Source organism: Leptodactylus fuscus, chromosome 5, assembly GCF_031893055.1.
Source record: "Leptodactylus fuscus isolate aLepFus1 chromosome 5, aLepFus1.hap2, whole genome shotgun sequence".
NCBI lineage: Eukaryota > Metazoa > Chordata > Amphibia > Anura > Leptodactylidae > Leptodactylus > Leptodactylus fuscus.
Genome location: NC_134269.1, coordinates 78,830,973 through 78,856,266, shown reverse-complemented (window position 1 = coordinate 78,856,266; position 25,294 = coordinate 78,830,973). Strand labels below are relative to the sequence as shown.

General features: G+C 40.6%; 1 protein-coding gene across 1 annotated transcript in view; it reads right to left on the bottom strand.

Moving 5' to 3' along the window:
* The window catches only part of UNC13C (unc-13 homolog C), a 482,392-nt gene that overhangs the window by 212,869 nt on the left and 244,229 nt on the right, over positions 1-25,294 (bottom strand). Inside the window, exons 13-18 of the mRNA XM_075273478.1 lie at positions 20,135-20,250; positions 17,073-17,236; positions 12,413-12,563; positions 11,070-11,138; positions 7,415-7,504; positions 4,133-4,261 (exon numbers count right to left, since the gene is read on the bottom strand). Coding sequence (XP_075129579.1) covers positions 4,133-4,261; positions 7,415-7,504; positions 11,070-11,138; positions 12,413-12,563; positions 17,073-17,236; positions 20,135-20,250 — 719 coding nt within the window. The remainder of the gene's footprint in view (positions 1-4,132; positions 4,262-7,414; positions 7,505-11,069; positions 11,139-12,412; positions 12,564-17,072; positions 17,237-20,134; positions 20,251-25,294) is intronic.

Sequence of the window (25,294 nt, the reverse complement as noted above, 5' to 3'; positions counted from 1 at the left end):
GCTGACATCACAGGCCCTTCAGTCATCCCATAGGATCACGCTATGTGGTGGGCGGAGCTACACACTAATTTGGGGGCGGGGCTAATTGACAGATTACCGAACGCGGTGACTTATGGCTGTTTTTGAGTAAATTCGAGCCTGATATTAACAAACTTGTTAAAAATCATCAAATTCATCCTTCACATTAGATTAGTTTTAAAATTAAAATTGAAATGCTTGTTTTAATAACATGAATAAAAGTTTTCCTAATATTAAAAAATGGTGTTTTACATTACCCTCATCAGAAAGTCTTATTTTCACATGACACACATAATTTAATTATTAACATAATGACTGCGATTGTGATTCTTAAGATGTAGTAAAGTAAAAAAATTTGGGGGGGGGGCGCTAGAAAATAATTAATTCTCGAAGTGGGTGGTAGACAAAATAAGTTTGAGAACCTCTGCTTTAGACTCTTAATGGATGTCTTTCAGTTTACATACAATATTACACATGGGAGGCGAGATATTTCTTCTGTCTTTTAATTATGCAGTCAGTGGTAATGTAAACCTTAAGCCCCAATCTGATGGACCATGCCATATCAATGTTTGTACAATGTTTCATGAATGCTCTACATCAGGGGTCGGCAACCCCTGGCATATCTCACTGGCATGAAAAGACCTGCTGGAGTTGTGAGGCAGCATCCCTTCACTGCTCTCAGGACGCTCCCCCTTCTCTGGCTGTCCTGTATCCACCAATGAGAGGAGAGCCCAGGAGGCGGAGCTAACATTATACAGCACAAAGACTATGCCACCTGCCATCTGTATCCTGCACACAGGAGAAGGAGGAGAGAGGAGCTGCGAGCAAAAGTGAATGTAAAAAAAGAAAATACCAGGTAGATTCTGGGTTACTATGCCTATTAATGTCAGGTATGTGGGGTTATTAATTTAGTTTTAGTAAATCCATGTGCCTCACACTAATAGCAGTTACCTCCATCATGTCCCTCACATTAACCTCTGTGTGCCCCATATAAGGATTACTAATATGTGAAATATATGGAGGGACTAATAATGAAGCTACCTAACTATTACCTTTATATTTTTACAGCTGTGTGTCTGGGCCAAAATTGAAGAGCTGAAAATTATGGAGCAGGTTCTATATGTGTTTCCATTTGCAGCCCTGTCAATTCATTTTTAATGTATAAGTCAGCGAAAACCACATCCGTGCCATTTTTGTGCAGGAGGCCTAGGGGGAGCAGCACATGACATGTGAAATCCAGTCCATGTGAAATCCAGTCCATATGTCAACCTGATTTACTGGCGTGAACATGCTGGACTCCTAGCAGTATAGTCATCTATGATACTAGGAGTCCCTGCCTCCCAGTGACATTCTGCCCGTACCAATTACAGTATGGGACAGTATGTCACTGGTCATGTGCTGCTCCCATAAGCGTTTTCTAACAGATTTTGCTGCAATTTTTTGAGCCAAAGCCAAGAATGGCTACAAAAGGAATGGGAAATATTTAGGAACCACCTTTAGCTCAAAAAACCACAGCAAAATCTGCACACCGAACAAAAAAATTTACCTACCCTTGCTCTACATGCTGTACAAGGCATATTTACTAATTCTGTGTAATATTTATGTTGCATAAACTTATACCAGGTAGAGACGATGTGCCAAATTTTTTTTTTTTTTTTTTTCTTAAATGTAGATTGTGAGCCCACATAGAGCTCACAATGTACATTTTTCCCTATCAGTATGTTTTTTGGAATATGGGTTGGAAATCCATGCAAACACGGGGAGAACATACAAACTCCTTGCAGATGGTTTTATGCCCTTGGCGGGATTTGAACACCAGGACTCCAGTGCTGCAAGGCTGCAGTGCTAACCACTGAGCCACCGTGTGGCCCCAGATGTGCCAAATTTATCAAAGTAACTCACACGTATGATAAATTTGGTGCATTAATAGACATTTTTTGTGTAACTTCACACCACCTACTGTTTGGTTTACATTGTGCCAAATTGTGGTGCACTTGACATATGTCGCATTTTTGAAAATTCTACCACTGTTTAATGGTAGCTCTCTATAGGTCAACAACAGTTTTTTAAAGGGACTCTATCATTGGGAAAAGTCATTTTTAACTAAGCAGATACTTGCATAGCCTTTAGAAAGGCTATTCCACACATAACTTTTGTATGTAAATTGCCTCAGTAGTTTTTGAATGAGCCCATTTTTATTCATATGCTAATTAGGCTCCAGCAAGCACTCCTCTCTCTCTCTGCTGTGTGTAAGAACAGGGAGATGAGTCGTCAGCAGCAGCAGCTTCTGCTGTACATACAGCACACAGTGCTCAATGAGACTTCCAGGCTGCAAGCTGGAGGCTAATTAGCATATGAATAAAAACAGGTTCATTCAACTACTGCTGTGATTTACATACAAAAGGTATGTGTGGAATAGCCTTTCTAAACGCTATGCAAGTATTTGCTTAGTTAAAATGACTTTTGCCAATGATAGAGCCCCTTTAAGAAACCTTGTGACATGATCTGGGATGAAAGCCAAACCAGAATATCTTCTCTATAAGTGGGAGAGAGCCATCTGCAGAGTACATATTCTGGTTTGGCTTTAATCCTGGGTCATGTTGCTAGGTTTCTTAAAAACTGTGCTATAAAGAGCTACTTCCAATAAGTGGCGCTAGAGCAAGTTTTCCTTTGTCCATCAAGGAGGACTTAATTGTATATTCTTTTCAAAGAATTCTTAACATAACATATATGGTCTGCAATTCTCTACTCTCTAATTAGTAGCCTGCAAGTACCCCTTTCTGACCATAATCCTTGTGGCATGAACCAGTGTTTATTATCCTGTCCAGTGACATCAGTGTGTTCATAATCCATCTGTTCTGCTGCTATGATTAATATGCCTGGACTCTAACATCTCTGTGGTTCTTAGCAATTAACCATTTAATGTGTCTTTCCTTTGACTTCATAGAGTTTGTCTCCTGTGACATCACCATTTGTTAGTTCAGCTGTGTGATATCACTTTATGCATCATCTCTGTATTACGTACATTGTGACCACAAATACTGTCTTGTGGCATCACTATGTGCAACATGCCTGTACTGAGCTATCACTGTTATCCGTGTATTCTTACCCACTTGTGTCTTTGCTGTTTTTATCCTTATTCCTGTGTAGAAATAACATCATTGTGTTATTCTTCATTGTGCTTATTATCATTTTACTGTGATCCCCATGTTTATAATGATGTGGTATAGTAGGATATCATATTGTAGATTATCCAGTTTATAGAGATCGCTGCACACAACAGATGTTTTTTGTAAAAATAAAAACAAGTTGTATTTTATTTGATATTCTGTCATAACATAAGAAGTGTTAATGGTTTTCACATCACAAGGCCATATAAGATGTTACACTATAGTACAGTATTGTAGATCAAATATACAATGTTATTCATGTTCTGGGATATCACTGTATTATCCAACAGTGGTAAAAGTCCAGCTCCACCAGGCAGCACGATGAAAATTTGTTTTAAAAATAACTTTTATTGTTACATTCCAATTAAAAAATGTTACATTGTAACATTTTTTTAATTGGAATGTAACAATAAAAGTTATTTTTTAAAACAAATTTTCATCGTGCTGCCTGGTGGAGCTGGATCTTTTACCACTATTGGATTCTACTGTATTACTGGTCAAGTCCTACCAGTCTCCGAGTCTCCCAGGAACACATCATCTTTAAATTTTCTACATCTTATGGGTGAGCTGAATCTTTTACAAGTTTTGTGTACATCACTGTATTATGCCTGTGGTCTGACAGCATAGTGTGCATTATCCTGGTACTGCGGCATGGCTGTAATATTTATTTCTGTACAGTGACATCACTGTGTGCATTTTAGAAGCATACTTCTATGAGGTGCAGAGGCTGTAGTTGCACCTGGGAACTAGAGCCTGAGGCAGTTAAGTTGTTTCTCTGCCATACCACTAAAACTTTCTTGTAAAGATGCCAGCTGGGAAACTGAACAGTCATGTCATATTTATGCTGCAATAAAAGCTAATTTAAAAGATCAAAAATTTCAATATTTAGGTATTTTTATGTATATTAGATACATAAACCTGAGGGTGTAGTAAAGCAGACTTACCTGGTCCAGTAATTGTGAATAAAGTTCATGGCAGTTAACAAAAATATATTTGTATGTGGAATCTAAGCAGGCACGAACACAATCCTTCACCACTGTGCTGGCTCTAGGAGGACTCTGAAGTTCAAGAACCTAAAACGAAAGATTTTACATATGAAGGTGTTCCAGTACTTTCTTACATGACAAACAAATAATTCATGCGCCCGGTAAAAACACCTACATTATACAGTGTAGTGCATTATGACAATTGGCTGCTATTGGCAACAAATACTTTAGTCTGTGAGTTTTAATTCATGAGTCTCTTTTTATATCAGTTCCCACACTATTTTCAAGATACTTGTGAATTGTCAGTGAATAGAGACGTCCTTTTCATTGTTATATTTGCAGACTGAAAACCTCCTTCTTCAAGTCTTGAGGTTAGAAAACTATCAGTATTCTGTATTCTTTACATCAATTTCTTTCCAAAGAAGTGTCAATTTCACTTAGAGCCTCTACTCTTTATTAACCTTAAACTACATTCACATGACAGTGAATAATGGTTGTTTGACATTGCAGCAAGTCACTGGCATTTTCCCTATAGGTTTAATAAGGGAGGTAAATCAGCAGCGAAAAAAAAAAATGCTGTGGAAAAAAACACAATGTGTTTCTGCTGTGTTTTTTTCACATTGAAAGTAATAGGGAAAAAAAGCCTCCCATTGATTTAAATGGGGAGTAGAGATCAGAGAAAAAACGTTCGATCGAATAGGTATTCGATCGAATATCATAGCGTTCGATGTATTTGTTCCCAATCGAATACCACACGGCAAATACAGTAAAAATTCGTATACCCTCCCACCTTCCCTGGCACGTTTTTTGCACCAATAACTGTGCAGGGGAGGTGGGACAGGAACTACGACAACGGAGGCAGTGAATAAAATAGTAAAAACCCATTGGCTGCCGAAAACATGTGACCTCCCATTCATAAGAACGGCCGCCGCCATATTCATGTCATTTCGCGGTGAGAGATAGGGAGAGAGACATATCTGCTGAGGGCTAGATAGGCATTAGCTTGTGATAGGCAGGGAAAAACTGAAGAACTGAAGAAGTCAAATATTGAGCAGCTATTCGAAACGAATAATGAATATCGAATATTTTATGGTTTGCTCATCTCTAATGGGGAAAGCACTTATGCCGGCACCCATAGAATTCAATGGGAGCTGGTTTTTACGCGTTCATTCTGAACGAGTTTTACGTTCAGAATGAGCGGAGCGTATACTCCGTGTGAAGGCTCCCTAAGCATAGTTTTTATAACTTCAGTATGGAGTTGTGTTTATTTTTGTTATTTGGCAAGTTAAAAAATAGGCCAAATGTTAGAAAATTTGCAAAATTACTCCAGGTACGGACATAAAGTGTATTGTGTGAATAAATTGTCTGTTCTTGACCCTGGACACAGTGCAAATTGAATTTGAATATTTAGCCTCTGAGAATTGTGATTTCAATTGATGCATATGATGCAGTACAATAGCATAAAGAGAAACACAGCCAATACTGGTGATCTAAGGCTACATTCACATGATAGTAAATAATGGCTGTGTGATGTCCTTTTTTTAATGGATACTGGAAGTACAGCAGGATCCAATGGATTGAAGCCCAAGAAAAAGACCCCCGGTGGCGCTCACAATGTCTTCAACACTCAAGTGATTGAAAGTAACACTGTTTATTGTTTTACGCGTTTCGAGGTTTTTTTGTGTTTGGATACAAGCATGACCTCTTCATCAGATCTCAAATGTTATAGCAGGACTGCATGCTCTCCAATGGTATCCAAACACAAAAACACCTTGAAACGCGTAATCAATAAACGATGTTACTTTCAATCACTTGAGTGTTGAAGACATTGTGAGCGCCATCGGGGGGTCTTTTTCTTGGGCTTCAATCCATTGGATCCCGCTGTACCTCCAGTATCTTCCAACAGCTCTTTCCACCAGGAGAGCTGTTTAATCCCTAGGTGGCGAACCATTGTCTGGATACCAATCATCTCCCATTTTACCTAATTTGAGAGGTCAATAGTCCTAGGAAACGTATGGGATTTTTTTGAGGACAAGGTTCCAAACGTGACCCAATTTATTATTTCCAAAAGGAAGCGCAAGATATCCTTCTTTTTTGGTTCCTCTCCATCCAGCATTTTTTAATGGATGTCACATGGCAGCATTAGTTTCAATGACAGTGAATGGGGGCTATTCACATGACCGTTATTTGGACCGTTTATTGTCATGGACCATCAGAATATGGGTCATATCCTATTTTTGGCTGTTTTTATGGAAGCTTCCATACATTGAAATGTATGGGGGAACTGTGAATACAGGTGCCTTTTGGGTGCAAGACAGCCGTAATAAATTTTGTGCACTTCTTTCATGTGAATCTAGCCTAACCACATGACAGACAGAGAGTGAGTGATTCCTATCTCCTGTCAATTAAATCCATGCCTTCTTCTCCAGTCCTAACTCACTACATGCTCACACTATACTATCTGTGTATCTCATTCTCAGTCTGACACAAAAAAGGAGATAATCTCTTCCTGTTCAGGCTTTTTATAATGTCCATGAAGCCAAAATGACATTTTGGACATTGAAGGTGAGCTTTCGTAAAATATGCTAACCATACACAAAAGAAATGGTGCCAGTTGAAACCTATTTCTACATTTTCTCTAAGCTGTGTTCCCTATCACTAAGTTTCACTCTTTATACCTCTATGCACTTTATATGTGTATTTGCACAGTTATTGGTTGGATGCCTGGTTTATCGATCAGTAGGTGCTGGACACTTCAGTAAATTCAGTACTGTACCTATTTTGTTTATTCTCCTCTGTAGATAGTTCTTATGGAAAGGTTTCTCTCTTGTTTTTCGTAAGCATGTATTTCAGTTTGTCATTTTGTACTTTACTTCTTGCAATCGTAAAGCACCGCAGAATAGGTTGGTGCTGTATAAATATTATTAATAATTGTGTTTTATATTACAGTATGATTGTTAGAACGTCAGTTGCAAAGAATCTGCAATTAGTATATCTACTTCAGAAACAAGCTGCTTGGATGTGCCAGCATTGTAAACAATAGCCACATAAATATAGTAATGTGAGAACACAGAGAAACATGTGATATTGACAGAAGCACAATCCATCTGGTAACTCTAGATACATAAGGCTTCATTTGCCAGAGGCTGATAAACATGATATATTGAGAGATGCTGAAAGCTTTCTGACAACAGTAATGTGACTTTGGAAAGACATAAAAAGAACCATAGTGTACGCTACCTTCATACGGAAAAATGTGATGCTTGTAAGCAGGTCCACAGTTGACTTTAAGTCCTGAAGCCGTTCTGGGTTTGAAGCTGGGAAGTTATCCTGAATAAAAGAAAAAAGATGTTATCCCTATTTATCAAATATGTATTACTATAAAATAAAGGGAACCTGTCACATTGAACATTCATTGTGATTGGCAAGAAGAACATTATAAAGCAGCAGAAGCTGAGATATATCTTTTTGAGAAAAAAAATAGTACAATTTTGTAATTTATTCATTTAAATCCCTGCTCATTCTGGCTTAGGAGTCTGATCAGTGACTGATATCTATCTATACACACACTGATCTAGAAAAAAACTGTCAATCACGGGACTCCTAAGTCTATAATGAGCAAGGTTTAAAACAATAAAATACAAGTTATGACAAGTATGTTTGCCACTAAATTCTATATCTATTTCCTGCTCTTAAACACTCTGTATATTGGACAGAAATTCCAAGGTGACTTGTTCTTTATAAACACTAAAACTGTTGATTTTTGTCAAGTAAATACCAGACAGTCCAAGTTTAATTTTAAAGTAAAAAAAAATTCTAAAATTACACTGAACATTATTTTGTAAAACATGAAATCTGTAGCACATCGACACAAGAACTGCATCAATTCCACCAATCCTGAACTTAAGCCAAAATATGACACCTCTGTAGTCCTGCAGAGTTGGCCATATAAATACTAATATTGTTCTCTAACAAACAGGTGGATGTATTTGAATCAGGTGGAAACAAACCCCCTTCTTTAATACCATCAATAGTATAACAACACCCTTAAGCCGATTGCACACAACCTTGTGCTAACCAGCTGCCATTAATGAATGTCACGGCGGTGCGCGGGTGACACACATATGTCACCTGTGTGCCGTCACTTAATGAATAGGAGCCACAGCCGTAAAATCAGACAGGAATAATAGCTTTTCTATATTCTGGACCGAGATCATGTAATTCACAGTCCCATAGGCATGAATGGGTCAGTGTTCCCTCCAGGAAAAACTTGGATAGCACACTGACCTAAGCAGTGCAATGGGGCTTAAGTCCCCATGTAGCAAGCGACTGTCAAAAATCTCTTTGGAAAATACCCATGCGGAATCACATCGCGTTTTTTTTTGGCAGTGCTTTTCACATGAAGTCCACAGATTTTCCCCTGCAGACATTCAGTGAAAAGCATTGCTGGAAAAGCCGTGATGCTTTGCCGCCGTTTTTCCTTTAGCCCGCTACGTGTGGTCTTAGCCTAAGGGCCCCTTCACACGGAGTTTACGCTCTGTGTAGTCTATCTACGCGCTGTGTATTCTGTCCATTTTACACGTGTAAAAATACACGTGTAAAATGTAGTTAGCCATTGAGTTCAATGTCTTTTTCATATAACGTGTCTTTTTGCGCACAAACAGCGCATAGACAGAATACACGGAGCGTAAACTCTGTGTGAAAGGTCCCTTAGGCCCCGTTCACACGGGGCGTGGGATGGTCCTGATTCTGACATGGGAGGCCGCGTCAGAATAGGGCCAAAATGCGCCTTCCACTACTGTCACGGCTTTTGACAGTCGCGGCTTCCCGCTCCGGAATAGGCCCAAATGAATGGGCCTAGTCCGGAGGGTGCTGCCGCGAGGTGGAAATCGGGGCTGAATCAGCTGCAGAATCCATCAGAAGAAAGGGAAGCCCGCTTCTTTTTTCTGTGAGCGGCATATTGCCGTTCATGGAAAAAACGTAAGCTAGCGGTCTACATAGACCGCTATTGTGAGGGGACGGATTAGGACGTGGATTCAGCACCAAAATCCACCTCCTTTTGCCCCGTGTGAACGGGACCTTAGGGTCCATTCACACAGAGTTTTTTGGCGAGGAAAAAATCTGCTTCAGGAATTAGGAAATGTTTTTTTCCTCCAGCACAGTGTATGGACCTTGAAAAAAATGCTAGCGGTTTTTGCCAATTCCATGTGGATTTTCTGCCTCCCATTGACTTCATTGGTTTTTGCAGGCGGAATCTGCCTGAAGGAAACTTTTTTCCGCTAACAGAGAGAAAAGCTAGCGAAACCCATAGAACTCTATGGGGAGGTGTTTGTTTTTGTTTTTTTTAATGTAGATTGTGAGCTCCATATAAGGATCACCATGTACTTTTTTTTTTTTCATTTAAGTATGTCTTTGTAGAATGGGATGAAATTCATGCAAACACGGGGAGAACATACAAACTCCTTGCAGATGTTGTTCCTGGTGGGATTCGAACCCAGGATTCCAGTGCTGCAAGGCTACAGTGCTAACTAGAGATGAGCGAATATGCTCGATGAAATACCTCAACCGCATCGGGAGCTATGCGGCCGAGGTACTCGATCAAGCATATTCGTTCATCTCTAGTGCTAACCACTGAGCCACCCTGGGAGGTGTTTTTTCCACGTGGATTCTGACACGGATTCAGTGCCAAAATCCTTGCCAAAAAAAACTCAGTGTCAATGGATGCATAGACTAAAGCTGCCCATAGCAAGCCACAGTAAAAAAAAACACAGCATTTTCACAAAAAGACTGCAGAGTTTTCCACTGCAGACTTTCTGCCTCTATTATCCCTATGAGGAAAATGTCAGCGTTTCTGTAGGTATAATTGACATACTTTAAAAGTGCAGCAATTCCGCTGCAGATATTTTTCTGCAAAGTGTGGATGGGATTAGCCAGAATCCCATTCACTTTACAGATAAATGTAAAATGCTGTGCTTTCACAATGTGGGTTTCCAGCATTAAGGCAGGCAACAACTTTAGTAAATTATGTTGTATACAAAGATGCAGAAAGGCAAAGAATATGAATCCAAGGCAATTTTGTAATAGGTTCACACCAGCACTCAAAGTTTGGGGATTCCATATTCCACTTCCCATTCCACTTGATAAATGCAAGCAGGACTTTTCTCTCCACATTTTTTGGTGGAAACCCGGTGGACCCCATTATAGTCTATGAGGTCCACGAACTTCTGTGGGTAACCGCTTTTTAAATGGACTGGGTTTCTACTTTTTTGGTCACCAAGTAGAACTGAAGGACAGAAACCCGAATACTAGTGTGAACCTAGATTAAGTTTATGACAATATTAGATCTAAATATTATCTCAGCACATTACAAAATAGATGACAGTGAGATATCAACTGTGCCTCCAGCCAATGCTAATGTATTTGTACTAATATATAGTAGTGATCAAGGCTGACACTTTCTCTATACCTCTATACATTCAATTTAATATACAAGAACAGAACTTCCTGACTCATTTGACTTTCCAGCTATACATTGGCGCTGCCTCCTATTGACAACATGTCACTCCATCTACTATTTCCTGAATTAACTTTGATTGAATCCATTGACTGCTTTGCCGAAGCCCCATTTGGCATAAAAACTGCCGCGTTTTACAGTCCCTGCAAAGATTCTGTCCACACAAAGTGCAAAAATGCGTGCAGCGGGTATGCTGCGATTTCCAAAACGCTGTGGTTTTGGAAATCTCAGAATGTCAGTTATACCTATCGAATTTTTGTAAGCCCCATTCAGATGAATGGGAAAGTTGCAGAAATTCCTGCCATTTCTTCATTTATTCATATCCAGAGTATATATATAAATAATAAAATTTTTCCATAGGTTTTTATGACACACACTTACCCTATATTTTGAGAGGTCAATTCGTAGTGAATTGTGCAACTGATCCAAGAGTTTTATAAACTTTTCTCTCTGTGTAAATGACAAGAATACTCATTAATCAAAATGCAGATCAATCAGTCTAGCATTTGTGTTAAGGTTGTTACACTTATGTCTGGAAGTTTTATCATAATTCTAATTTGGACATTATAATTCTAGGATTTGGCTATAATAAACAGAACAATATTTCCCTAGAGCGTAACGGTTGTGTTGTGCCTCCCTTAGTTATAGTTACACTATTGATTACACCAAGTCTTGTGGTCCCTTTGACAAGGGACGCCTACCCCATCCCTACAGTGTATTCTCAATAGTGGTGGTTTTGGGTACTGCAGCGGTATCCCAGAGACTTGAAAGGGATACAACTATAATACCTATAATTGCTGTTACCAAGAATACTGTAACTATTCTTTAAAAGGATATTTAAGCTTCAAGACAACATTCAGGGAAAGCCTGATAGCCTGAGTGCTGTCTCCTATGTCTAAACCTAGTATACCTCTTGTACCTCTCTGCTGCCCCAGGTGTATTAGCTTTATATAGGAGACAGCAGTTGGGGAATCAGGCTTTCCCTGGCCACTGTTACGCTGCACAGCTCTGGCCATCTTTAGCCCCAGGTCCCCTAACCTTACAGGCCCGGTCATAGCTGCACCCCTTGGGCCCAAAATCGTTAAGGCCTTGAATCAGCAAAGTATAAGATACGGAGGCCCCATGTGCTGTAAATACCACAGTATGGCCAGGTTGGAACTGTTGTGTTTTACAGTCCCTGCAAAGTGGGGACTAGCGAATCCCATCTGCACACTGCAGAAAAATATGTGCAGCGAAAACACTGTATTTGCCAAAACCATTGCATTTTTGGAAATCACTGCCTGTCAATGATATCTATGGAAACACCAGCGGCTTCCCTATAAGTTTAATTGAAACAGAAAGTTCACAGAGAAATACTGAATCTTTCTGTAAAAAGCGCTGCAGAAAAAATTGTGATGTGTTTCCGCCATTGTTTCTCCCACAGCGCTTTTTCACTGAGGCTCGCTATGTGGGGCCTTAGCCTAAATGTGAGAGAAACTTCTAATCCACACAGCAGGCACTGTTTACATTGACAGGTCCCAATGCAGGTCATGTGACCAGTTGTGACTGGGTGCACCATTATATCCCTTTACACTCCAGGAAAAAGATAACATTTTCTGTAGAATGTAAACTTTAAGACTAGCAACAGTTTAGTAAGGATGCCTAACTTTTTTTTCTTTTTTTAAATAATATAGGTACATGATCAATCTGTTATTGGGTAATGTAACATTTATAAAAACACTCACCCCAAAATTTGTAGCAGCAAATCGATCTGATGCTGAAACATTTGTTGTAGCTGTTGTATGAGCATAAAATGCATTTATATTCGCCAATAAGGTACTCATGACAGCTGGCACACCTGGACACATGTATTTGGAAGACAGGCAGGAGAAATGCCTATAAAGAAAAAAAAAGAAAAAAAAAAAGGTAATTCTCAAAGAAAATATATTATAAGTTCTATCTGACTAGTAAATAGTCTAGAACAAGGTCAGATCCAAGAGGTCACAGTCAACACCAAAAGATACAAAACTTTCCACATGTTTAAACACCAATACACATAAGCCACCATTGTTCTATATACTTGATGTGTTAATGATAATTTTTCCCATCTTCTTTAGATTGACATCTTCATAGGTTACTATGCTGACATATAAAGCTTTCTCATTATGTATCTAATAAGAACTCAGTGACGCTGAACCAATCAACAGCTCAGGAGGGATATCTAAAGTCTGTGCCTGATATTAGTTTGATATTTGCTAGTGAAGCCCTTGTGCTTTGTTCATACCTATGTGTTTGCTGTTATACTAACCTTGGCTTGATTAACGGATATTCCCTTCTCTTCTGATTTTGGTCTTGACTGTGACTCAGATCTGAACTTGGCTCAGACACGTTTGTTCTTATGATTCCTCTCTCCTGATTTGACCTGCCTTGTGAGTTCTTGGTGGATTCTAGTTTGATTCCAGTCTTGTAGTGCATCTATTTCTTGCACTAAGATTCTGGAGCAATAACTTAAGCCTCAGTTCTAGCAAGATTAATTGGCCTTGGCAATGTCAAAACAGGATGCCCTTGTTAAGACAGGACACATCATGGATAGATTAATACCCAGTAGATGCCTCAGGAGTCATTTGCAAATGGTTCTAAAGTGAATAAAAGTAGATTTTCTTAAACTGTTATTTTTTTCTATCATTGATATAAACACTATAGCACCTTTTTAATACTGTTAGCTACAGGGTTCTCATCTTCTGACAGATTGGGTAAGATTATTTCACAGTGCTGGAATAGACAGCTGTAGCTGTCTTTGGAGACCAGCATATTAACTTGCTATTCCTAAAAAGTGCTGTTACAAAAATGGACAGGGGATTATAAGGCTAGCAATGTGTTTTTGTGTATCTGTAATAGCATGGTTTGCCTGAGAAAACTTTCACTTTGTATCCCCTATCAGAATCATTTTGATAGCACTAGAGATGAGCAAACGGCGTTCGATCAAATTGATATTCGATCGAATATCAGGCCGCTTGAGGTGTTCGATTCCAATTGAACACCAGGTGGCAAACTCACTAAAAATTTGATTCCCCTCCCACCTTCCCTGGCGCGTTTTTTGCACCAATAACTGCGCAGGGGAGGTGGGACAGGAACTACGACAACGTAGGCAGTGAAAAAAAAAATCGGAAAAAGGAATTGGCGGCCGGAAACAGATAACCTCCAATTTAGACGAATGGTGGATTTACCATTCGACTAATTTGGGACTGTGAACTATATGAATGTGAGACAGGGACAGATCTACAGGCAGGGTTAGCTAGGGATAACCTTTATTTAGGGGGGAATGTTACTCACCCAGCTCTTTGGGGCTCTATCTTGTCGGGATGCGCATATCGCAAACTGACTTTTTCCCATTCCGTAGACTGGCCAATCAACGCTGGTCAATGCATTTCTATAGCTAGATATAGCAGAGCCCATGCGGTTAGCCCGGCTACTCCAGACACCGGAGATGAAAGAGCTCTGCACTACACCCAACCATCCCTCCAGCTACTCCTCCTGTACTAACACGACTAGCTCAGCTTGGCTATTCCTTAGTACTACTAACACGCTCAGCTCGGCTATTCCTTTGTGTAATAGCCCAGCTGAGCATGTTAGTAGTACTAAGGAATAGCCCAGCTGAGCGTGTTAGTACTACAAACCCCAAACTCCCCCCCCCCCCCCAACCCCAAACCTCCCCGGTGTCCGCTTACCTGCAGCTCCCAGTTCTTGGTCCACTTCGGTCCATTGTCCAGGTTTCAGAGCGCCCTGCCTCCCTCTCCCCGACTAGTATTATAGAGAAGGCGGGGCTTAGAGTGTGGGTGGGTACTGGGCGGAGAGACTCCTCGCCCACACTCTCCTAAGCCCCGCCCCCTCACCTGTCTAGTATTATAAAAAAGACGGGGCTTAGGAGAGTGTAGGCGGGGAGTCTCCCCGCCCAGTACCCGCTCACACTCTCCTAAGCCCCGCCTTCTCTATAATACTAGTCGGGGAGAGGGGGGCAGGGCGCTCTGAAACCCGGATCATGGACTGAAGTGGACCAAGAACAGGGAGCTGCAGGTAAGTGGACACCGGGGGGTGGTTGGGGTTTGGGGGGGGGGAAGTTTGGGGTTTGTAGTACTAACACGCTCAGCTTGGCTGTTCCTTAGTACTACTAACATGCTCAGCTGGGCTATTACACAAAGGAATAGCCGAGCTGAGCATGTTAGTAGTACTAAGGAATAGCCAAGCTGAGCTAGTCGTGTTAGTACAGGAGGAGTAGCTGGAGGGATGGTTGGGTGTAGTGCAGAGCTCTTTCATCTGTCCGGAGTAGCTGGGCTAACCGCACGGCCAGCTCTGCTATATCTCGCTATAGAAATGCATTGACCAGCGTTGATTGGCCAGTCTACGTAATTCGGCCAATCAACGCTGGTTCTGCCGGAGGAAGCGGAGTCTAAAATCGGACCGGAATGGAAACGGCTGTGGATCGATTTTAAACTCCACCTTCTCGGGCAGAACCAGCATTGATTGGCCGAATCCCATAGACTGGCCATTTAACGCTGGTCAATGCATTCCTATGCGAAAAAGTCAGCTCCGGCATATCACAAGCTGACAGGGATCCCGACATAATAAAGGTACTTGATGCCCCCAGACATGCTTCCCCTGCAGTCCCAGTTGCTTTCCAGGGTAATGGCATCATTTCCTGGGGTGTGATAGTGGACTTGGTGACCCTCCTGAGTCGAATGGTGGTATCCCCTGTCTATCTCCCATAGACTATAATAGGGTTTGATATTCGATCAAATTGTCGAATATTGAGCGGCTATTCGAAACGAATATCGAATCTCGAACATTTTACTGTTTGCTCATCTCTAGATAGCACTATAGCATTCACACAGCACAAAGTGTATGAGTGATGTCACTAGCCTCTTTTACAAGCTTAGATTTTAGAAAAAGATTACAAGATGAATAACCTAAATTTTAAACAAAAAGAACATTTACATAAGCAAAAATTAACCTTATTGTTATTTCTACTTCTTCTTTTTTTAAGTTCTTATTTGTATTTTTATAAACTATATATATATTAGAGTTCTTAAGTACATGTGTGGACTGACAAATATGAATATAACCTGCAAAGTCACCTCAGATGGGATACAATAAATATACTCAGCTTTACTTGATCCTAAATCTGGAGAATGAAATAAACTTCACAATGTGAGATTTTTTTTGTTTTTGTGTATGTTCCACAGTCTTTAATATTATGATAGTGCTTCTATTCTCTAGAGCAGAATCTTGAAATATGATAGCGTACAACAGTGCAGTTGTGTTATGTCTTAGGAGCTTAGCTGGATCTTCCTGCCCTTAGGGATAAATTGGTTTCAGAAAAAGAGAGTCAAAGTAACTTTTCAATGTCTACTTCTAATACCCTTATGTTGATAGATGACACTAACTGTGCAGGAGTTACATTATATTGTTGATCTTCCTATATTATATATTTCAATACTATACATCTACTATGAAGTATGATGTCAAATATACTCTAGTAGTGTTGATGTATCTACCTAGGATGTATTGTCTTTATTTGACAACAAAGTTCACTTAGATATGTATGCCAAAAAATGGAAATATAAACAAGAATTTCCCCCACCATATGGTATAGAGCAGTATTAATGACTAAACTGGTTAATATCATCCACACATTGCAGAAACAAATCTGCAGTGGAAATGCTGAGATTTCAAAAATCGCAACGTCTTTGTAAATCACAACATGTCAATTATACCTGGGGGGCCACACGGTGGCTCAGTGGTTAGCACTGCAGCCCTGCAGCGCTGGAGTCCTGGTGTTCAAATCCCGCCAAGGGCATAAAACCATCTGCAAGGAGTTTGTATGTTCTCCCCGTGTTTGCATGGATTTCCAACCCATATTCCAAAGACATACTGATAGGGAAAAATGTACATTGTGAGCTCTATATGGGGCTCACAATCTACATTTAAAAAAAAAAAAAAAAAACATGTCAATTATACCTAAGGCAATGCTGGCGTTTTCCGTATAGGTATAAGAGAGACCGAAAGCCTGCAGAGGAAAACTCTGCGGACTTTCTGTGAGAAACGCTGCTGAATATAACGTGATGTGTTTTCTGCAGCTTTTTTTTGGCAGCGATTCGCTATGTGGGGCCTTAGACTTATTTACTTGTACTGACAATAAACAAACTAAAATCAGGAAGTAAAATATATATTCTGATATTTCTGTCTGTACCATCTTAAAATGCATTCTCTATTGTCTATCAAGCCACTTTAAGCTGTTTCGTAAACAGTAGACAATACAAATGTATTTTTCCTTCTTTATCTATCTATATTCCATCCATGTTTCCACTTTTTACAAGCTCCTTATTAATACGCTGTCCTTAAACTTACGTCATAGCCTGATAAATCGACTCTATTCCATAGCGCATTGCAAATTCATCCACTATTTCTTGTGCAGCATCGTCAAAGTACACCTTCCAGGCTTCATCTCCTTTAACTTCAGGGATTTTAACAATGCCATTATTCTGAACTTCTGTCAGGTAGTGGAATAAGTTCTGTGGGTGAAGAATGTTTTATAACGTTAGGGACTCTTAGACTCTGGATAGTGCCAGCTGAATACATAGAGTTTTTGAAACAACAAATTCTGAGTCATTTAGGTTCCTGATTTATAGGAAAGGGAGGTGTGTGTGCTACCTGAGCAATAACACAATTTACTCCAACAAATAAAAGGCAACAGGTGGCTAGATATATATGATATTTTCTATGGCAGCAAAATACTTCAAAAGCAAATTGTGAGCTCACAGGTTCAAAGATAAGATGAAGTTAGTCAGTCTGCTGGCATAAGATAACCTTACTCCAGTAATCCAAGCTGAAGTATTTCCATCTTTCAATCACAAGGAAGGGGCAAATGAAAACAAAAGAAAGAAGAAAACAACTGCAAGATGAGATATGGGACCACTACTATATTACATTGCGTCTATGTTCTACTGCCAGTTCTACCTATGAATATAAAATACAAAGCACTCAGGATTTGTCTTATGACTAAAACAAAAATATATTTGGTTATTCTGTACATGGTGACTGTTCCTGAACACCAATGTGCTATGCAACAGAAATTCAAATAAAGGGGAATGAATAGATTAATGAAGTCTGGGATTCAGTTCCTGCATCATTGTGCCCATTTTGAGAGTCATTATTTCAGCTTCAAGCATCATAGCAGATTAATAAGTTTGCCTTACTGTAGCAGAGAATGAAGAGTTCTAAAGCATTTGCTCTATACGATACACTCTTTATGTCATAAAGTCAAATATTCTGAAAACCATAGCTTTGTCAGGCCCCTGTATCACTAAGTTGTTCTCTGCTAAAAGCAGTGGGGAGACCTTGGGGGTAAATCTATGCCAGTTGTTGATTGGTGAAGATTTCATCTCTGGCACACAGGGCCTCTCGTGTACACTAGACTTATTAGGAGTAAAATTATTCTCTACATTGTTAATAGGATAGAATATACAGTATATGAAATATAGTGCCTCGATGACTCTTATCGTTCTTGTTCGTCTTTACAGTATTTTTTTTTTTTTTTTTTATGAAGGCCGCAGAGAGCAATATAGGGGAAAATTTAATACTGAAAATTCACCAGAACAATGGTGCAATTTGTAACATAAAACTGACACGCAAACGATTGGGCTAGTTCACATGGGGGCAAAGAGGCAGATTTTGATGGCGGATTTTGCCTCAAAATCCGTCTCATTACAATAGTGGTCTATGTAGACTACTAGCTTTTTTTTTCTCTGCTAGCAGTTTTTCGCCACTAGCAGAAAAAAGAAGCGACATGACCTTTCTTCAGGCTTTTTCCGCCTGAAGAAAGCAATAGTAGTGAATGGGAGGCGAAAAATGTGCGGGTTTTTTTGTGCGTTTTTTTGCAAAAAAAAAAAAAAACGCGTCACTGTTTTTGCGGCCCATTCACTTTACGGGAGGGGAAAACTGCCTGGCGTTTTTTGAAGCTATTTTTACAAATAAACATTCCAAAAATCGCGGTTCAGCTTTATTTAAGGAACTTTCTATTTCTTGTCTGACAAGGGGGCGGGGAAAAAAGATTGAGTCTTGTCAGAGAAGAGTTTTGAAAGTATAAAAAGGTGACACAATTTTGGTGCTTTTTTTGCTGTCAAGTAAGTGAACTTATAGGTGATGTAAACTCAGTCTAAGAGTACTAAGTTCACACTGAGTTTATTGCAGGTGGATTTTGAGGCAGATTCCTAACTATCACTCCCATTCATTTCATTGGGAGTCAGTAGCAGATTTTTCTTCTAACATAATTTTTTCAACTAAAGGGAAATTCTATCTTCAGGTGGAATCCGCCTGAAACTCCAATAGAAGTGGAACAAAAAAAAAAAAAACGCTACAACTTTTAGGAAACAGGTCCGTATGTGCTAAGCAAAAAAAAATCCCAACATGGCATCAGATACCACTTCAAAAACAGCATCAAAATCTTCTTAAAAACCTGAGGCTAAGGCCACATACTAATGGTAAAGTTATCATGCTGTGTTTTTGAAAAACAGTGTTTCTGTGCTATTTTTTTCCCCCACACTGTGTGGATGAGATTACACAAAATGCAACAATTTTTCTGCTGCATTTCCACAATGTGTGGCCTTAGCCTGAAGCAGATTTTTTCTACCTGACAAAAAACTTTGTGAACATACCCTAAAAGTGCATTTTTTATCATCCAGTATCAGCCACTATGATGAACCTGGCACATTTTAAAACTAAGTTTGCACTGTCTATTAGACCGAATCCCAACATTGCGAAAACATAGCTTTTTTTTTGTTCTTTGAGCCAAAGCCAGCAGTGGATTGAGCAGAAGGTAGAAGTATAAAAACTTCCTATATATTTCCCATTCCTTTTGTTACCATTCTTGGCTTTGGCTCAATAAACCACAGAAAAAACTGCAACAAAAAAAAAGTTGCGATTTCACAACATGGGTTCTCAGTCTAAGCCCCCCTTGCAGATGGCCGTCTGCTAGATCAGTGTGCTATCTGGGTCTTTCTATGGGCCTGTACACATGACCATAAATTACATGGTCACATATCTGAGTTGACAGTCTGGACAAAATATGGAACAGGTCCTATTCCGGTCTGATTTTGCTTTATGCTTCAGTGGCTCCTACTCTTTAAATGAAAGGGGCTGCAGAAGCATGGCCAGTGCACAGGCGGTATACGGGTGCCATCCATGTGTTGTCCACGCTCTGCCTGCGCTGTTCATTAACAGCAGCTATTTAGCACATTCACACGTGCAACCAACATTAGACAGTACTAGTAAATCTGCCCTGTAGTTCTTTGTAATGAAGGAGCCTTTCTGTATTTCACACTGATTTGCGAAGTGTAGATATTGGGACAGTTTTGCTTGGTATCCCTATTGCTATGAGCAATCTTCTGCCATGTTTTTCACCATAATCTCACCTCATGCAAACAAGTATACTGGATATGGTAAGGGGGGACATTTTCTTCTCCCTTGATTTCAACATGGATCTTCAGCCTAATGGCACCAGAAACAGCCGATTTATCTGTTCGTTTTTCTAAGGAAAAGGAAAAAAAACAGTAAGTCAGTAAGGAATGATTTTGACTACCTTTTGTATAATTATTTCCATTGTCTCACTATTGGAGAGCTGAAAACAGATGTCAGTTCCCATTGTTGGATGCATTATGCTGGCTATGCTACATACAGTCATATTTGCTACAAGAGATCCAGGAATCTAATTAGGATGCAAGCCCTTATTCTAGCAGTAGTATTGCTGTCATTGATACTGCGCACACAGTTTTTATTTCCTTTGTCTTTGGTTGTGTACATGTATTTGCCAAACAAATTCATTTCTAACAGGTGGGTATAAAATTCTTACTGACCTGGTATACAGAATAGTTTTACAACACATGCCGAGCTGGGACTGTTGCATAAACTGTATATAACCCACAAGAACAAGTCTTGCATGGTGCTGAAGGCACAAGCCGTATATATATGTGTTATTATGTGTATACAGTACTGTATATTTAGGATTGCATTGTTTTCCCCACAGTACAATTACATACTGTAGTACTGAAAAAAAGGGGGGGAGGGATTTGTAAACTCCTCTACACCAATTTTGTGGAAGAGATGTGATAGTGTGTCACACATTTGGTACAATGCCCTTTCTTGCACAAAATGTGTGACACACTCTCCATTTTGTGCCTTGTTTTCCACATTCCGCTGACAGGGGTGTCTCAGCAAGACATATTTATCATAACCTGAAGCCTGTTTTCTAGTAATACAGAAAATCTATGCCGCTTCCTAACTGTCCACACAGTCAGGATTATGTGCAGATTTTCCATACAGATATCAGTATTGTAATCCATTCATTCACATTAAAGTCAACAAGGAATTATTTCCCTTGAACGATGCAGATATTTTCCTGTGCAGAACCTGATCAATTGTGCAGAATTTTAAAATCAGCAGCAAGTGAATGTACTACTTTTTTCTGCCACATAATTTAAAAAATTGGCTTCAAAATCAATCTGTGTTTACACATGCAATCTGCATTGCAATAATTCTGCATGTAAACCCTGGTCATGTGCATGTACCTCTATGGAATCCCAATGCAGATATGAACATGGCATTCACTCTCAGCAGCATTTGACACTGTAGATCAGGGGTCCTCAAACTACGGCCTGCGGGCCACATGCGACCTGCCGAGGACATTTATCCAGCCCGCCGCATGTGGCCTGCGCGCCATCGCCTGGATCGCTCACTAACAGGGAATCTGATTCCCCGATAGTGAGCGGATCGCTGCACATACAAATGAAAGCTGTCATTAACTGCAGAGAGTGACCTCTGCCCCGATGCAAGCGGGATGACGCCATCGCGCTTGCAGTCTGAAGGAGAAGGACGCTTATCATGGGTAAGTATAATAGAGTGAGTGTGTGATTGTATGTGTTTGTTTGTTGTGTACTGAGGATAATATAATACAGTGGGGGTGTGCTGTGGAACATATAATACAGTGGGGTGGGGGGGTGTAATGAGGAGCATATAATATAGTGGGATGGGGGTGCGTACTGAGGAGCATATAATACAGTGGGATGGGGGGCGTACTGAAGAGCATATAATACAGTGGGGGGCGTAATGAGGAGCATATAATACAGTGGGGGGCGTAATGAGGAGCATATAATACAGTGGGGTGGGGGCATAATGAGGAGCATATAATACAGTGGGGTGGGAGATCGTACTGAGGAGCATATAATACAGTGGGGGGGCGGCACTACTGTGGAGTATATAGTCAATGTCAAAGTCGATGTTATTTCTTCTCCTCTTCCCCTTGCTGTTCGGGTTCCTCTGGGCTTGGTACTAGGTCCCCCTCCTTACACAACCCCAATTGGACAAACCATCAGGAGATTTGGCTTTCACTACCATCTTTATGCTGATAACACCCAACTACATACCTCATCCCGTGACATCACCCCTGCACTACTACAGAACACCATTGACTGTCTCTCTGCTTTCTCTAACATCATCTCTTCTCTTTATCTGAAATTGAATCTTTCAAAAACCAAACTTCTTTTGTTCCTTCCATCCTAATCCTGATATCTCCATCTTTGTCTGTGGTCTTACTATTACTCCAAAGCAATATGCCCGCTGTTTCAGAGTTGTGTTTGACTCAGATCTCAACTCCATCCCACATATTCAACACGCTCTTGTTACCTGCACTTCAAAATCTTCCGCAGAATCCACCCTTTTCTCACTATGGAAACATCAAAAATCCTCATTGTCGCTCTGAATCTCTCTAGTCTTGACCATTTCAATTCTTTTCTAGTTGGGTTTCTGCTTACTAAACTCTCCCGTCTACAATCTGTCCTGAATTCAGCCCTCGGACTCATCTTACTGTCAAATCTGTTCACAGATGCATCTACCTTGTGCCAGTTGATGCTCTGGTTGCCCATCCAGTACCAAATACAATATAAAATTATCACACTCAATATACATAAACACATAACAAATAAATCCATCAACAGTTCTGCACCACCTACATCTCCACCCTATTCACTGTCTACCATCACTGTCTTAACCGCGCTCTACGTTCTGCCAATGACCTTAAACTTGCATCCTCTGTTATCTAAACACCCCACTCCTGTCTACAAGACTTCTTGAGTTGCATCGGTGGTGTGGTATTGCTTTACTCTGGACAATCAGATTAATTCTCAACTATGGCAGCTTCAAAAAATGCACTAAATTCACATCTGTTTAGGCAGGCTTATCCCATGACTTGATCACATTGGTCTCGTACACCACCACATACTTAGCTAACATTTCTTATCCTAAGCTATTCTTTCTACTATATTCCTCAGATCCTGACCCCTCCATCTAGAAGTTACTCTGCACTCCATGCACTTAGTATCTGTATATTCACAGATGCCGGCTGGTGACGGCTCATACAGCTTCAGGTATAGGACCTTATTTATTAAAAGATGGCTGGACCATTGTACTAAGCAAGCCCTCTTTTCTCTAGTACAAGTAAAGAAACAAAGAACAGCACCGAGCTGCATATGGTGAAATACCATTGGAACAATTGAAAGGTGAGTGTAAAAGCTCCTCACCTTTAGTGGTTGAAATTACAACCATTCAATGTGCCTGTGGACCACTTCATAGGGGCGGTCCTACCCCAAGTAGTACAGCTGCAGGATCCATGCCACCCTTGGTGTCAGTAAACATCAAAAGAGGACCGGAGAAAACAGAGAGGATCACCGCGCTTCAATCCAACGTAAACAAGTATTCTTTATTGATATTGAAAGAAACACAATGCGTTTCGGGCATGCTGCCCTTTTTCAAGTGTATAAACAATGTGGGACAACCCTTTACAGTTTCATCACTTACTAATAGTTGTGAGGTTAGCGCCCCCTCGCTAAATGCGACACTTCTGGGGCCTGTGAACAGCCTGCCATAGACAGAGGTGTGCTAGTATTGGGAGGAGGTGAGCAGAGTTTAGGGTAAATCACTGATAAACTCTATACACTAGAAATTGGCGCGCACATACTACAAGTCGTGCAAGCTGTGTAAGCACGACTTACAATTTTTATCTTTGAAACCATTCTTCACTAACGAATAACATTTCTATTTCACAATCTGGGGGTTTAGATGGTACAGCATGGGTGAAATCAGGGGTGAGCCTGCTCCTTTCGCCGCCCGAGGCTAACTGCAGAAAGCCGCCCCCCCCCCCGCCGGGAGGAGGGGGCAGATCGGGGGCGTGGCCGGCGGATAGGGGGCGTGGTCGAGTGAAGGGGCGGGGCTTAGCCCCGTTCGCCGGCAGAAAGTAGGCCCGAAGACTGCCTGCTCTCTGCCTGAGCGTGAGGGGAGGCTGCTGGAATTTTAAAATCCGATTTCCGATCATTTTTCATTCGAACCCGATCTCGATCCCAATTCCGATCCCAATGCAAGATTTTTTTTAATCCTCTGGCTACTTAGTCCCCCCTGGTGTCCACTTACCTCCAGAGATGGCTGCTCCACTGCTGTTCGCCTCACTGCCGCTCCAGCTGCAGTCTTCTTCTCCCTTCGCTGCCCCCTCCCTGCCAGGTTAGGAGAGTGTGGGCTGGATAGGAGAGTGCGGGCGGGTACTGGGAGGGGAGACGTCACGTCTCCCCGCCCTGTACCCGCCCACACTCTCCTAAGCCACAAGCCTCGCCTTCCTAGCTCTTTAAACACTTTGGAGGCGGGGCAGCGAGAAGACCAGCGTGGAGCGGCAGCAAGAGGCAGAAGGAGAACACACCGGGCACCGGACCAGCCATCTCTGGAGGTAAGTAGCTACTACAGATGTTTAGTTTAGTCTCCCATTAGAATGAATGGAGGCAGCTGGCATGCAGGGGGTTAAGGCTGTGTGTCGGCTGCTACCATTCATTCCTATGGACCTGCGGCAGAGCCTTCACACTGAGTATACAGCGTATACTCAGTGTGAAGGCTAAGCATAGCATTGTGGGAAAAGATCACCGATCTCAATCCCACCTAAAAAGATCGTGTTCGGAATTCCAATCACGATCGAGAAATTTTCTCGATCGCGGATCGGAATCCAATATTTTCCAAACATGATCGCTCAACCCTAGTAAATAAACAAAATTTCAGCACTCCAAAATAACCCCCCTGATATTTTTGTGGATATTTCAAGACCTTGAAATAAACCAACTGATATTTTTTGGATATTTTGGAGTGCTGCTGTTTTGTCTATCTATCTATCTATCTATCTATCCATTTATATACTACATGCTTCCATATGCTGTACGTTTATTCGTATATCAATCATATTATTAAATATATTCAGACTTAATCTTTCTATGTGTAGTATATTTCTATTTCCTCTGCAATAATTAAAGTCAAATTAAAATTTAAACAGCAACATTACATTAAAAGATATTAATTTGCGAGCAGCCAGAATATAGCTTTCATCAGTCTTTTATTCATTATCCAACCGGCAACTATAAGTAACCTTTGGCCTAATCTGAAATCAGCAACATCAGGGAATGTACAGTATCAGTTCACAGCCTGTAACAGACTTGATATTTTTTTGTTACTTGAAGCATAAAGTTATGTAGATGAAACAGTTCTGTCTT